This window comes from Taudactylus pleione, unplaced genomic scaffold (assembly GCF_031769625.1).
Source record: "Taudactylus pleione unplaced genomic scaffold, aTauple2 ptg000638l, whole genome shotgun sequence".
NCBI classification, from domain to species: Eukaryota; Metazoa; Chordata; class Amphibia; order Anura; family Myobatrachidae; genus Taudactylus; species Taudactylus pleione.
Genome location: NW_028285040.1, coordinates 1,760,406 through 1,777,483, shown reverse-complemented (window position 1 = coordinate 1,777,483; position 17,078 = coordinate 1,760,406). Strand labels below are relative to the sequence as shown.

The window sequence follows — 17,078 nt, the reverse complement described above, 5'->3', positions numbered from 1 at the left end:
TTTATGACACCCTGACTGCTGGGGGGAGCAACAAGCCTTATTGTTTACGAAACCTTATAAATTGTTACTTTAATAGAATGGAATAAGGTTCCTTAAAAGAAAGTGATGTATGTGTATAGATCAGAGAAATACACACAGGTTTTGGCTTTTTGAAATATGTCATGAGAATATGCCAGTTAATGTCTGGGATATGAGTTATTTTGTAGTGTATTTAAATATCGACAGTTGGTAGGTTAATTAGATTCTGACAAAAAAATGAACCCTAGTGTATATTTGTATGTACATATGGTAGGGACTATAGATTGTAAGTTCCACCGGGGCAGGGACAGATGTAAGCATTGCGGAATATGTGTGCGCTATATAAATAACTGGTAATACATGTCACAGATAAATAAAGATTGTGTACAAGAAACTGCACCAAAGGCAGCCCTGGTGGTTGTACAGTACCCTAGGGAGAAGAATGCTACCCTCCACAATAGGGCAGAACAGACAGTGTAATGGTTAGCATTGCTGCCTCAGAACACTGAGGTCGTGGGTTAGATTCCCACTATGGCCCTAACTGTGTGGAGTTTGTATATTCTCCCTGTGCTTGCGTGGGTTTCCTCCGGGTGCTCCGGTTTCCTCCTCTCCAAAAATATACTGGTAGGTTAATTGGCTCCCAACACAGAATTCACCCTCGTGTGTATATGTATGTATATGTGGTAGGGAATATAGAGTGTAAGCTCCACTGGGGCAGGGAGTGATGTGAATGGACAAATACTCTGCAAAGCACTGCAGAATATGTGTGCGCTATATAAATAATAACTGGTAATAATAATAATAAGCTGAACCAAACAAAATACAGTGGGTTTACCTCCTAGGTGCCTTAAAATACATTAAAAAAAACTTATTTTAGATAATGGTGTGGTCCTCTTTCTCTGTTTCTGTCTTCTTATAAAAAAACATTGATAATTTCCACACAATGTATCATGTAAAAAGAATAATTATGACAATCTAGTGCAGACAATTCATACATATGTCAAGATAAAAATAAATTATATATATATATATATATATATATAATCTAGATTGGAATCCTGAAAATTATCACATAGAAGGAAAAGCTTTTACAGATATCAATATATAAAAGTTGATACATTGATTTTTGTATTTGCTTCCAGATAAAAAAAAGTCTTGAAAATACACTGGACTGTGGGCCTGATTCATACCCGGACGCTAAGGCGCGATCGCTCGCTATGGGTGATTGTTGCCCGGGAATCGTGTGCTCGTAGCACAAAGACTGAGCGCTACCTTGAGTGACAGATAGTGCCGTATGTGGGTGGTAACAGGAGAAGGTGCTTGTGAACGGGGGAGTGGTGGTGCGAATGCAGGCGTGTCTGGGCGTCAAAACGGCGTTTAAAGGGCTTGCATAATTAGCATGGAGGCATCATTGTACACGTCACCTAGTTCTATTTCAGTCAGCACTGGTCGCAGTGCTTGCGGAGCGGTAGGGTCTACCTCAAGCGCTGCGTGCAGCTCCGATGGCCCTCGGTGTTACCGATTAATCACACACTTCCTGGAGTTGACATGTGTTAAAAAAGGAAAGTGGGCGTTTTTATACACCAGCGTACGCTGACTGCTGTCGCTCTATAAGACATAGAGGGCGTCCTTACGCCACACAGTTCGATCGTGGAATTTGCATACCCGGCCCCTTTTGGTAGTGAGCGATTGCGGCTTAGCGTCCGGGTCTGAATCAGGCCCTGTTTCCGGACTTCATACAATTCATGAAATACACATCCAAACAGGTGAAGATGGCCTCCTGCCTGCCAGATTTGGGAGATATTGGAGCCTGTAATCACTAATGTAATGTTCTTTTTGACTCATTAAAATTCAGCTACTCACAAGGGCTCACCCCTCTGTAACCAACGCATTTCACCTGCCTTGAGAAAGTCCACCAGTTCGAAACGTGTTCGATGCAGAGGGATGAAACAAGATACCTTCCAAGGTTTACCCGGGACAAAAAGAACATAACTTTACATGATACACTGTGTTAAAACATGATCAATATTTTTATAAAGAAGACTGAAATAGAGGAAAAGGACCACACCACTATCTAATATAAGATAAGTTTTCTTTATGTATTTATATTTTAAGAAGGTGAACCCATTGTATTTTGTTTGGTTCAACTGCTAATAAATGCATAACCAAGTGTAAAAATGTAGCTGTAACAAACTGTGATTATGTCTGAATTGGTTGTTAAGCCTAGGATATATGAAATGCTTTGTAGTGTGATCTAGGAAAGTATTAAGCAAGCAGGTATAAGGATATTGGTCTCCAGAGTAATAGCCCTTGAAAAGATCAGACTAAAGTAGAGTGTCTCTTCCACAGTGGATGTTCAACATTTAAAGAATACTAATTAAATGCGCCATTTAAGTGTGTTCCACTGATAAATAGGTATTTTATTGTCTGTAAACGCAAGATATAGGTGAATTTACATATATGAAGCAGTGCAACTCCAATTAAGAATTGTTGCAAAGACACTTAGGCCCTCATTCAGAGCCGTACGCTCTGAGCAGAGCGCACGCTCTGAATGAGGGCCGCCCTCCTAAAAAATGGAGCGTCCTCCTGGACGCTCGTATAGCTGTGGGTCACCACCGACAGCCTATACGAGCGTGCAGTTTGATGGCCGCGATGGTCCTGACCATCGCGACCATCGAAACTGTGAGCCGGAGCCTGCGGTTGAGGTTTTCAACCGCAAGCTCCGGAGTGATTTTGGCTCTATCAGAGCCAAAATCACTCCCACTGACATCACTAGTGATGTCAGTGGGCCGGCTTCTGACGGGAGGCGTTCCCGTGGGAACGCCCCCGTCAGGGAGGCACGCCCCCGGCACGCCCACCAAAGGGGGCGTGCTGTCAATCAACATCGACAGCACGCCCCCTTTGATCAGACACAACGAGCGAAGGACTTTCCTTCGCTCGTCGCGTCTGGCGCATGCGCACGACGGAGCTCCCTGGCGCATGCTCAGTGCAGAACATCGACCCACTTGCGAGCGGACAGCCGCTCGCGAGTGGGTCTGAATCAGGGCCTTAGTTATGTGTGGCACGTTGTTCTCTGTGTGGCATAATGGGACTTAGAGGCACTTAATTCTGTGCGGCATATTGTGAACTGAAGGCACTGTGGGCCTGATTCAGGCCCGTTCGCTATCTGCATACGCTCGCTAGATGCGTATATGCAAATTTTTCAAAGTGACGCCATGGGAAGCGATCGCTCGCCAAGGCATAAGCACGCTCACCATATCTTAGCGAGCGGCCACTTTGTGTATGTGTACGCCCAATCGCACAGGCAGAGCCGCCCACCAGCGCCACGTCATCTCCAGGAAGTGTATTAAAACATTGGTACATCGAGCACCATCGGATGCGAACGCAGTGCTTGAGGTAGCTTTACCCTACCGCAAGCATTGCGAGGAAATCAGTGTAAAAAAAAGGCAAGTGACGTGTACTATGACGCTGCCTGTTAATTATGCACGCCTCTAAAACGGCGTTAAAACACCCAGGCACACCTGCGTTCGCATCTCAAACCCCCTGTTACCACCCACGAACGGCCTCTCCTGTCACTCATTCCCCTGGGCTGCCTTTGCTGGGTGAGCGAGAGGGTTACGATCGCAGTGTGTAGTTCGCACACGCGCAGAACGAACCGTGTGCATGCGCAGACGCAGAACATCGGGCCGCCAGCGAACGCACAGAGTGAGCGGCTCTGAATCAGGCCCTCTGTTCTGTGTGGCATAATGTGACCTAGAGGCACCTTGTCCTATGTGTCACAGTGTGAACTGAAGGCACTCTGTTCTGTGTTGCATAATATGAACTGTGGGGACTACAACAATGTTTAATGTTGACTTTGATATTGATGTTAATTTTAGAAAAAAAAACAACAATCTGGTTAAAAAACAACAGAAGTGCGGGTTTTTAGAAGTGGAGATGTTGCCCATAGCAACCTATCATATTTTACTTATTAATCTAGCTGCTTCTAGAAGATAATAGCTAGAATCTGAGTGGTTGCTATGGGCAACATCTCCACTTCTAAAAACCCACACTTTAGTAAATATACCCCAAGGAGTCAGAAAGCAATGGCCTGAGAATAGAGATGAAGCCAGTAAACATTACTGCCTAACTAATGGTCACCAGACAGAGTGTCAAACTGTCAAGGTAACACAAGTTGTGGTAAGGGTTTGGAACTGGGACCACCCATTACCATATGTCTAACTACACCTATGGCCATCAATCCAGGGCCGAAACTATGATTTTTGTCACCTGGGGCAAGGCCATAATTTGGCGCCCCCCCAAAAAAAATATACAACATAGAGTACAAAAAGGGTGTGTGGTTTTGTGACACAGTAAAGCCCATTATTATTATTATTATTTATATTTTTATCCTTTATTTATATGGCGCCACAAGTGTTCCGCAGTGCCTTACAAAGTACATAAACAAATAATTTGACAACTGACTTAAAGTACAAAATAGGACAAGGACATGGATAATATACATTGCTACATTAGTGACCATAACACCTAGATATGCAACAGAGCATAAGCAACCAAGTGTTAGGTACCCTGGTGGGGGGTAAGAAGTAGGTGAAAGTAAAGTAAGGAGAAGCACAAGAGGGTAGAGGCCACAGTAAAGCCCCTTACAACACATTATACAACACAGTAATGCCCCTTACAACACATTATGCAACACAGTAATGCCCCTTACAACACATTATGCCACAGTAATGCCCTTTATACATTAAACCACAGTAATGCCCCTTATTCATTAAGCCACAGTAATGCCCCTTATACATTATGCCACTGTAATGCCCTTTATACCTTTATGCCACAGTAGTGCCCCATATACATTATGCCACAGTAATCCCCCTTATACATTTATGCCACAGTAATGCCCCTTATACATTAAACCACAGTAATGCCCCTTATTCATTAAGCCATAGTAATGCCCCTTATACATTATGCCACAGTAATGCCCCTTATACATTTTTACCACAGTAATGCCCCATATACATTATGGTACAGTAAGGCCTCTTTTACATTAAGCCACTGTAAGGCCCCATCTCCCTTCTCTTACCTGCCAGGGCCGTGCGGTGGGTGAGCTCAGGGTGGTGCAGGACGGGGCTGCCACATGCTGGGGAACTGTCAGTACTGCCGTCATTGTAATGTGGCGCTGATCGCGAGCCAATTGGAGCCCACGGACCAGCAGCCTCTGCTGTTTGGCTGCCGGTCCGCGAGCACTAATTGGCTTGAGACCGGCACCACATTAGACTGACGGTGTCTCTGTGCCTCTCAAGGCCGGGATGCGGCTCCAAACCCACGAGAGCAGCAAACTAGCCTCCCGGCAGCTTCTCCCCGGCACCCCCTTAAGTCCGGCACCTGGGTCATGTGCCCCCTTAGCCCCATCCTAGTTGTGGCCCTGATCACTGGATGGCAGATGGTATGTATCAGAGTGTAGATTCTAAACATTAAATGTACATATACTGTATAGTGGACAACATTACATAATATCTCAGATGAGCATTGAGGGCTTAATTCAGGGGCGGCCGTACGGTCTACGACCGCACGGCCGCCTCGATGTTTGGCCAGTGCGCATGAGCACGAGGGAGCCGGCTCCTTCGTGCGCATGCGTGAGACCTGCTACAACCGACAGCGCCGGTCGTAGCGGGTCTCTTTCCAAAGGGGGCGAGTTGTCGATGTTGATTGACAGCTCGCCCCGTTTGGAAGGCGGGCCGGGGGGGTGGCAGCCCAAACGGAGGCATTCCCATGGGAACGCCTACCGTTTGGGGGAGGCCCCACTGACATCACTAGTGATGTCAGTGGAGAGCTTCCGGCTCTGACAGAGCCAGAAACTCTCCGGGGCTTACGACAAGTGAGACCCTACCCTAGGGTCTCGTCATAAGCCCCGATGGTCGCGATGGTCTCTGACCATCGCGACCATCACCCAAGCGGTCGTTAGAGCTGTGGGTGTAAACCCACAGCCTAACGACCGAAACAGAGGTGGGCGGTCAGGATGCAAGCGGCCACCCAGTTTCTGAGCGACCGCTTGCATCCTCCGACCGCCTCTGAATGAGGCCCTGAATGACCTGGTATATCAGATCTGCATAATATTAATAAGGCACATAATATATAATAGTATAGTAATGTTATGTGACACAGCCATCAGGCAGATACACATGTGATGGGTGACAGCATGTAAACCAACAATAAATATACAATGCACACAGATCATATCACTCAGTAGCCTCCAACCCTATTCAGTGGTGACCGTGGGGTCCTCTACAGTAGTTACTGATGTATTTACCATTATGCTATTATACTAGTGGGGTGTCCGCACTATCCACCTCATTCAGAGGCGGTCGCACGGAGTGATTTGTCGTAGCAAGCGATGTTTTTTTCAACTGCGCATGCGTGTACATGGCAGTGCGCGTGCGCAAGCCTGTCTTCCCGACCGCAATCCTCTTGCTCGCTAGTCACTACGAGGTCGTAGCTGTGATTGACATTTCGTGCTGTTTGTGGGTGGTTACAGGGGAAGGTGCTTGTGAACGGGGGTGTGGTGGTGCGCACGCAGGCGTGGTTGACCTTAAAAAGGGCGTTTTAAGGGTGAGCATATATTACTGAGCGAGTCATCACACACGTCATCTCGTTGCAATAATGACGCTACTGCTCGCAGAGCTAAGGGTAGCCCAGGGTCTACCTTAAGCATTGCAAGTGCTGGCGATGGTTTCTGCCTCAACCGATGTTTGTAGGCAATTTACAATGTAACAGTAATCGTGCTGACGTAGGTTGCCGTCTGCGACCGACTTTGAATTAGGCCGTAGAGATAGGGGTGTGCTTTCATTGTTGTGGGTGTTTCAGCGCTTACGATGTGCATTGCGACTGAGCACTCATTTTGCATATTCTCGATCACTTTGGGTGCGACCTATCGCTCCCGTGCGACCGCCTCTGAATGAGGTCCTATGTCCATGTGCATGTAACCCGTCCATCTTTCTATTTTAGGAGCTGCTGATTGATGCAAACATGGTACAGTTCAAATGTGCCAATGCAGAGAAGTCAGAGAAAACCAAGGTAGGTTACACTGGGTATCTTGGTGTGTAAGTAATAGAAGTACATTACTAGTGGGAAACAGCTGGCTGACAACACTGGGATTCATTCAAAGTCGCTTGAAAATAGAAGTGGATCTTCACCTGTATTCAGAGTCGCCTACCTGTGTGGCCGCTCCTCCCCTATACATCCTCATCTAAGAATAGCTGTCATTATTGTCAATGCACAAATGCTCTCTCCTGGTGCAAAAGGATCCATCAGCAAAGTGTCGGATCTCTGTGTACGATCACCTATGAATAGCCCCCAATTCTGTTTCCATGCCTACATGGGAACACCTGTGCTCTGTAGTTACAACCATTGGAGATGTGGCTGGGTTGGGCTCATCTCTGAATAGGGATTCAGTATGATTTACCGCCGACCATGCGGGATCCCGACAGCAGTGAAAATCCTGATCATCCCCAGGTAAGTATTCTCTAACCTATTCTACCCCCTAACCCTTAGGGGTGCCTAACCCTAACCCCCCCTCTAAGTGCCTAAACCTAACCCCCCCTTCCCCGATGCCTAAACCTAAGTCCCCCGGGGGGTGCCTAACCCTAACCTCCCCCCGGGGGGGTGCCTAACCCTATTCTCCCCCCCGGGGGTGCCTAACCCTAACCCCCCCTTCCCCTAGCCTAAACCTAATCTCCCGGGGGGGTGCCTAACCCTAAGAGTCCCCCCGGGAACTCTAAACCTAACACTCCCCCAGAGTTGCTGTCCGCGCCCGTCGCCCGGCTTACCTTCGATCGGTAAGCCGGGTGTCGTGCTCCTGGCATAGAGAAAATGACAGGCGTCGGTATTTCGACACCTGCCATTTAACCCTTGCTGGGATTATACAGTCGGGAAGCCGGCGGTCGGGATTCCGTCCATCGGCTTCCCGACTACTTCCCCTGAATAGCCTGGAGATCTGCAGGAATTTATATGTTCGTCTTGGATGAAACAATTGCAGATGCGGCAGCTTTGCGTGCGACTCTGAATAAGAGATAATCACAGATAGGATCATGTTCCAGAGATGTTGGTGCTATCTGATATAACCACTGCCATGCATTTCTTGCATCAAATGTGTGTATTAAATTTAAAAGTATTATAATTTTAAATCCTAATCCCTGTGCAGTTCCTGTTTATTCATTAAGTCTGGTTATGCAACTTTCAGACCTCATTAGTGGTCTAGGAACCACCTACAGGAAACAGAGCACCTTAATATAACTCCTCCTCCACTCCATCCACAGGATACAGAGCACCTTAATATAACTCCTCCTCCACTCCATCCACAGGATACAGAGCACCTTAATATAACTCCTCCTCCACTCCATCCACAGGATACAGAGCACCTTAATATAACTCCTCCTCTCTCCATCCACAGGATACAGAGCACCTTAATATAACTCCTCCTCCACAGGATACAGAGCACCTTAATATAACTCCTCCTCCACTCCATCCACAGGATACAGAGCACCTTAATATAACTCCTCATCCACAGGATACAGAGCACATTAATATAACTCCTCCACCACTCCATCCACAGGATACAGAGCACCTTAATATAACTCCTCCTCCACTCCATCCACAGGATACAGAGCACCTTAATATAACTCCTCCTCCACTCCATCCACAGGATACAGGGCATCTTAATATAGCTCCTCCTCCACTCCATCCACAGGATACAGAGCACCTTAATATAACTCCTCCACTCCATCCACAGGATACAGAGCACCTTAATATAACTCCTCCTCCACTCCATCCACAGGATACAGAGCACCTTAATACAACTCCTCCTCCACTCCATCCACAGGATACAGAGCACCTTAATATAACTCCTCCTCCACTCCATCCACAGGATAAAGAGCACCTTAATATAACTCCTCCTCCACTCCATCCACAGGATACAGAGCACCTTAATATAACTCCTCCTCTCTCCATCCACAGGATACAGAGCACCTTAATATAACTCCTCCTCCACTCCATCCACAGGATACAGAGCACCTTAATATAATTCCTCCACTCCATCCACAGAATACAGAGCTCCTTAATATAACCTCCTCCTCTCCATTCACAGGATACAGAGCACCTTAATATAATTCCTCCACTCCATCCACAGGATACAGAGCTCCTTAATATAACCTCCTCCTCTCCATTCACAGGATACAGAGCACCTTAATATAACTCCTCCTCCACTCCATCCACAGGATACAGAGCACATTAATATAACTCCTCAACTCCATCCACAGGATACAGAGCACCTTAATATAACTCCTCCTCCACTCCATCCACAGGATACAGAGCTCCTTAATATAACCTCCTCCACTCCATTCACAGGATACAGAGCACCTTAATATAACTCCTCCTCCACTCCATCCACAGGATACAGAGCTCCTTAATATAACTTCCTCCACTCCATTCACAGGATACAAAGCACCTTAATATAACTCCTCCTCCACTCCATCCGCAGGATACAGAGCACCTTAATATAACTCCTCCTCCACTCCATCCACAGGATACAGAGCTCCTTAATATAACTCCTCCTCCACTCCATCCACAGGATACAGAGCTCCTTAATATAACCTCCTCCACTCCATTCACAGGATACAGAGCACCTTAATATAACTCCTCCTCCACTCCATCCACAGGATACAGAGCTCCTTAATATAACTCCTACTCCACTCCATCCACAGGATACAGAGCACCTTAATATAACTCCTCCTCCACTCCATCCACAGGATACAGAGCACCTTAATATAACTCCTCCTCCACTCCATCCACAGGATACAGAGCACCTTAATATAACTCCTCCTCCACTCCATCCACAGGATACAGGGCACCTTAATATAACTCCTCCTCCACTCCATCCACAGGATACAGAGCACCTTAATATAACTCCTCCTCCACTCCATCCACAGGATACAGGGCACCTTAAAATAACTCCTCCTCCCTCCATCCACAGGATACAGGGCTCCTTAATATAACTCCTCCTCCACTCCATCCACAGGATACAGGGCACCTTAATATAACTCCTCCTCCACTCCATCCACAGGATACAGAGCACCTTAATATAACTCCTCCTCCACTCCATCCACAGGATACAGAGCACCTTAATATAACTCCTCCTCCCTCCATCCACAGGATACAGGGCACCTTAATATACTGTAACTCCTCCTCCTCCACTCCATCCACAGGATACAGGGCACCTTAATATAACTCCTCCTCCACTCCATCCACAGGATACAGAGCACCTTAATATAACTCCTCCACTCCATCCACAGGATACAGAGCACCTCAAGATTACTCCTCTTCCACACCATCCACCAACCAGGGCACTTAAATGCATCCTCCTCTTCACCCACAGGAGGCACGGCGCCTTAACAAAACTCATCCTCCACTTCACTAACCTACTGGAGGCACAGTACCTTAACAAAACTCCTCCTCCAATCCACCCACATAATACAGAACACCTCAACAAAACCCCTCTTCCACTCCAGCCACAGGATACAGAGCACCTTAACATAACTTCTTCTCCCCTCCCCCGTCAGGATACAGAGCACCTTAACAAAAAAAAACACAGAAAGGTGGATGTCCCCCAGATGTCCCCCAGCACACTAAATTGTACCTGCAACAATACTTCAAAACTATGTTAATAGAAATTCAGAGATATTTGTTGCATGCATTTGCAAATACATGGTAAGCCACCGAGCCAACTTCACAGCTTTTTTGATAACTGGTGGTCCCTACTCTGCAGGATTACAGTACCCACTCTGGGCCATGTAACTGTCTATTGTAAGGCCTCCTTTTAAAGACACATAGTGTTCCCGCTAGGATCAGTTGCAGGCAGGGTGCTGCTGACCGGGGGCACTAGCGCACACCTGGCATCGGCCAGTGAACGGGGCGCGGCCCAGCCAACGTCACTGTTGGTGGTGGTGCGGTCCCCACAGCGTCACTTTTGGGGGCGTGACAAGCCAGCAGTGTCATTAATAGGGGCGTGCCCAGCACCTACGGAGGTGCTGGGCTTTCCTGAAGATGTTCCTTAATGCGCACGGCATCTATTCACGTGGCGGAAGAAAGGCAGCGGCCAGGCTGTTTTAGCAGGGCGCCTTTAAAAAGGGCAGGGTGCATTTTGCCCTTTAAAAATCGGTCTAAAACAGCCTAGCATGAACACTAGGCACATACAGGAACACATTCAAATTGAGAGCCATCTTACCTGGGAGTCAACCCTGGGACCTCCAATTAGCTCTACAGGAGTCAGCATGCCCTCCAAATGCTGGTTCCATCTATGCCTCTCAAAACAGCAAACATAACAAAGTAGAAGCTGGCAATACTCTTCAGGTGCATGACAGGGAGGGGTCATACGAAACTAAAAAAAAAATACAGAGCACCTTAACATAACTCCTCCTCTACTCCATCCACAGGATACAGGGCACCTTATCAAAACTCCTCCTCCAATCCAAACACACGATACAGAGCATCTCAAGATTACTCCTCCTCCACTCCTCCTCCATTCCACCCATAAGAGGCAGGATACATTAACAAAACTCCTCCCCCACTTCACACACAGGAGGCACAGCACCTTACCAAGACTCATACTCCACTCCGCACACAGGATTCAGCACAATTAATAAAACTCCTCCGCCTCTCCGCCCACAGGAGGCAGGACACTTTATAAAAACTCCTCCAATCCACCCTCAGGATACAGAGCATGAAGTTGCTTGTTCTGTCTCAGCCTCTCTGCAAATTTATTTCTAGCACTCTGATACATTTAGTTGGTCTCATGTAATATCTCATACATATACCTACTCCTTTGTGCCCATCCGGAGTCTGCCACGTGCAACTGTGCCCATCCGGAGTGTGCTCTGTGTAACTGTGCCAATCTGGAGTCTGCTTTGTGTAACTGTGCCCATCCTGAGTTTGCCGCGTGTGACTGCGCCCATCCGGAGACTGCCACATGTAACTGTGCCCATCTGGGGTCTGCTGCGTGTATCTGTGCCCATCCGGAGTCTGCCGCTTGTATCTGTGCCCATCCGGAGTCTGCCGCTTGTAACTGTGCCCATCCAGAGTCTGCTCAGTGTATCTGTGCCCATCTGGAGACTGCCACGTGTAACTGTGTCCATCTGGGATCTGCTGCGTGTATCTATGCCCATCCAGGGTCTGCCGCGTCTAACTGTGCCCATCCGGAGTCTGCAGTGTGTAAGGGAGCTCCATCGTGCAAATGCGCGAGACCCGGCGAGCGACGAGGAAGCCATCGCTCCAGGTTTCGCACCAAAGGGGGCGTGCTGTCGATGGTGAGTGACAGCACGCCCCTTTTGGTGGGCGTGCCGGGGGCGTGGCTGCCCAAACGGAGGCGTTCCCATGGGAACGCCTACCATCTGGGTCCGGCCCCACTGACATCACTATCTGATAGAGCCAAAATCACTCCAGGGCTTGCGGCAACGAGACCCTACCGCAAGGGTCTCGTCGCAAGCCCGATGGTCGCGATGGTCTTGACCATCGCGACCATCAGCATGGACGCTCGCATAAGCTGTGGGTGGTAACCCACAGCTATGCGAGCATCCAAAAGGCCGATTCGCAATTAAAAGAAACACGCCCTGATTCAGAGCGGGTGCTCGTTCAGAGTAGTGTCCCTACTACTTGGTAAAGGATGCCTTAAAAGTCATTTTTAGCATATTTACTGTACATGTGAGCTGAAGAATCTAGCAGACCTGAAGCCTTCCAGTATTTGTAGCAGATAATATATTATTCTGGGCTCCCATTTCCTGCCCCTATCCCTATAATACAAGGGGACGGCAGCCACAGCAACTTTGTATTCAGGACCTGAGTATACAATGTTCGCTTGAAAACCAGTTATCCATTCTTGCTAAAGAGAAAGAAATAAGTGGACTTTTTTATTAACTGCAAAAGAACAGAGAAATCAATAGCAGTCATATGTAAGTCATCGTGTTATCAATAAAGATATACATAAAAAAAAATAAGATCTCCTTTAATTTAGGGAGTGCAATTTTATAAATGACAATAATAATAAGAATCGTAAGATCAGTTTTATAGGTTACCGGGAACACACTTCATTTCAAGGGTGTATTAAAAACTCGTCAGGTTGCATTGATGGTTTTCAGAAACAAATGGAGACAAGGGGGAGCAGCCGGCTTTCTGAAAGCTGCACAGTTCATGCAGTTGATGATATTTTATTACTTTTGGCACTTTGTACATTTTCTAACGAGCGGCCGATTAAATACCAGTCAGGTGGAAAGCCTCGCTCCTGACAGAGCCGTCCTGGTCACACAGAGCAGCCTGGCTGGTTAATGGGGTTATATGGGAAAGACATCTCTGAAGTGAGTTGTTGAGAGTGAAAACTGGATCCCGAGAGAGAGGGGAATCAGCCATGCTTATAATACACATAGGGGCCAGAAGCAACACGAAGACAAGGAGAAGAAGCGTATGTCAGACAGGAAAGGCATGGGTCACAAATCAGCTTTTCTATTTCAGAACTATGGAATTGTGGCAAAAAGTTTTATTTACCAACCTTAGCTCTTGCCACATGTGCCAACTTACACCAGTCACAGCAAGCAGACATTGGCTGTCGGTGGAGGTGATTTATGTAGCGTCTGCCACCTGTGAGGGTATATTTTGGACGCAGCTTGTGTACCTGGGTGGAGATGGCGCATTTTTAGGAGAGTTCCTTTCTGTGTTGAAAGTGGCATTTCTGCCTGCTAAGAACTGATGGTCTCCAGGTCTCACCCTTTACATTTAACGGAACCCATTTTTGATGACGTGCATTTCCAGCCGTGCGCTGAGCAATGTATTAAAAAACTTACGCACAGAAAATGACTAAATGCACTGAGTGACCAAACGAACGCCTGCCATTTGTGGGTGGCCCCACTGACATCACCAGTGATGTCAGTGGGAGAGCTTCAAAGCTCTCTGGGACTTGCGGCCACGAGACCCTACCACAAGGGTCGCAAGCCCTGATTCAGAGCATCCGTTTCTGAATCAGGCCCACTGTTCCACTCGATCATCCAGTAACCATTAACGACCACAGGCCTTGGGCTCAGACCCAGTATTTGTCTGCTGGTCCACTTTGCGCACACTATAACACTTCCGCCCTGGCACAATTCATCAGTGCAGACATTCAGCGAATGCTCTCACCTCTGCTGCAAGCGCCAACAATCATTCTACGTTCAAATTCCGTCAGATTGCGCCATTTACCCATTATTTCATGAATGATACACGTCATTAGTCTCTGCAAGCCTTCGCCTTTCCGTTCTTTTACAGAGTCAGACATCCTACCTCAGCATTATCTGCGGAAGAGCGACTTCGCATATAATCGCCTGGTGGTCATAATAATTTGGCACCTCAGTGTATTTTATAGGCAATTCTGATGTCCTCTCACTCAGGTGATGTGAGAACAGTCGCACTGGGGGGTATTCAACGCAGCACGATGATGAAGAGCCGCAGGAAGGAGCTCCCACAGCTATTCAATTCAATGCGCTGTGTGCCTTGTCGGGAAGCAGGTAAGTCAGAGAATGCCGGTTCTCACGACTTAACCTGGGTGTTAAGGCGCGGTAACTGGCATTCACCAACCAAAGTGCCGGGCGCGCGGCTGTTAGCACCGCGCTAAGCCGGAAAACAGCTGTGCGCCCGGCACTTTTGTCGGATTTCTCCTGGCATCCCCAGGGGGTTGCGAGAAGAAATCCTTCAGCCGCCCAAACAGCGCGGTGTATTGAATAGCTGTGGGAGCTCATCCCGTGGCTATTCTACATCGCACTGAATTGAATTCCTCCAACTGAGCAAAGGTGTAGGAGCGGGTACTAATTACCTGGGCCCGAGCATGTTGGAGGGGCTCGAACTAGCTGCTGACTCCTCTGCAGAGCACAGCATACCTTCAAGGTACTGCACATAGTACTTTAGTTTTATTTTCTTGGCGAGGGGGGAGTGTGACTACGCCTGTCCTGTTTTGGTTCAGTGTTTGTCTCAACTGCCTTGTGTGAGAAAAGGTATGCAATCGGGAAACCGGCTGCCTTAATACCGACAGCTGGCTTCTTGACTGTCATATCCCGGCGAGGGTGAAATGTCGGGCGTCTATATCTAGATGCCTGTCATTTCCCCGACGCCGGGAGACAGGCGCCCGGCATCCCGATCGAAGGGATGCCGGGCGCCGCAAGGGTTAGGTTTAGGGCACCTGGGGGGGACCTAGGGTTAGGCACCCCCCCGGGAGGGTTACTGTTAGGCAGCGGGGAAGGGGGGGTTAGGGTTAGACACTTAGAGGGGGGATTAGGGTTAGGCACCCCCCGGGAGGGTTAGGGTTAGGCTAGGGGGAGGGAGGGTTAGGGTTAGGCACCCCGGGGGGGACTTAGGGCTAGGCACCCCCCCGGGGGACTTAGGTTTAGGCAGCGGGGAAGGGGGGGGGAGTTAGGGTTAGGCACTTAGAGGGGGGATTAGGGTTAGGCACTTGGGGGGGAGGTTAGGGTTAGGCACCCCTAAGGTGGGTTATGGTTAGGGGGTTAGGTTAGGTTAGTTTATACTTACCTTAGCGACGATCGGGATTTCCAGCGCAGTCGGGCTTCCGCTGCCGGGAACTCTGCTTTTGTCGGCCAGGCGCTGCCGGGAATCGAGCCATGCGGCCGGCGGTATTTCATACCGATTCCTAAGAAAAGGGTGATACAGTAATTGCTGGTAGATAGCGGGAATGGATATATCGGGGAGGGGGTAGAGCTGAAAGGGGGTGTCTGGAAAGTCCTTGTGTGAAATATCTTCCTATATGACACTATTCATTTATTCAACTTGTCATATTCTTGTGTGAGATGTGGATGACATTGGACACTTCACATATTTCCTATTTATTTTATTTTCACAGCGTGTTATGGCAGAGATAATGAAGGAAGAAGATGATATTTTGTCTTTTAATAAAACTAAAACCCGACAAGTGCAGATGAGGAAGGTAAGAGCTCATCACTAATTAGCAGCCTTTCCTCGGAGAAGCAGCTGTGTGACAGGAAACATTATCGGCTGATTGTGTCAGAGAAGTGGAAGTGTAATAGGATATAATAAGCTGTGGAATGATATGTGGAATATATTTAAATTGGAATTTAATAGAAAACGTTTACCTGGGTTTTCCACAATTTTAGCTTTATCACAGAATTATAACACCAGAAAATCAGTGAGAAGTATGATGTGTGGTGTAATGACATGAAGTTGTGACAGGACAATTAGAAGCCCCCGGACAACCGAGCTAGAGAATTTAATTGTTGGAAATTGGGGATCGGTAGTTATAATTGATATAATAACTTGGGATTCGTTATTCGGGAACCCAGAAAGGAAAAAATTGCTGCGGTTCAGTGATGCCAGTGATACCTACATGGTTACCAGGCACGGGCACTGCGAGGAGCATCGCTAAACAGTTTACAGGCTGATTCTGAATCACACAATCGAAGGGGTATCTTTACTAAAGTGAGAGTTTTTAGAAGTGGAGATGTTTCCCATAGCAACCAATCAGATTCTAGCTATTATCTTCTAGAAGGTTAAATGTTAAAGTAGAATCTGATTGGTTGCTATGGGCAACATCTCCACTTCTAAAAACTCACTTTAGTAACTATACCCCAAAGTGCTTGTAGTTGCCGGCAGCTGAGGAAGCAAGATTTACTACCTCATGCTAATGCCAAAATCAATAGGCCTAATGCGGGGGCTCGTGCATCTGCAAGCGGAGAGCCGTACAGCCCATTTGATTTTCGCCAATCATAATGTCACGTCTGAGACTAGAGAAGAGGACGTGGTGGGCCTAAGTTGGGGAAAGAAGCGGAGATGAGGGGCCTGGATGTACGTTCTCCTCATCCACAGGTCTTGAGTGTTGGCGAGGCCTGGGCAAAGGTGCGGAGTCTAACCCACAGGATGGTGTTCGCCAGTGACCCCCCCAATTGGGATATGGGCTTAGCTGCACCCCGTGAGCAGGTCGCGGTCCTTTGACCAGGTACCCAAGCCCTGCAGGGATAGAGACACTA

General features: G+C 47.8%; 1 protein-coding gene across 4 annotated transcripts in view; it reads left to right on the top strand.

The window, feature by feature from the left end:
- Positions 1-17,078, top strand: part of CFAP99 (cilia and flagella associated protein 99) — a 189,694-nt gene that overhangs the window by 111,795 nt on the left and 60,821 nt on the right. For all 4 annotated transcript variants that reach the window (XM_088454956.1, XM_088454958.1, XM_088454953.1 and 1 more), the window contains exons 8-9: positions 7,021-7,089; positions 15,938-16,021. In XM_088454956.1, coding sequence (XP_088311082.1) covers positions 7,021-7,089; positions 15,938-16,021 — 153 coding nt within the window. The remainder of the gene's footprint in view (positions 1-7,020; positions 7,090-15,937; positions 16,022-17,078) is intronic.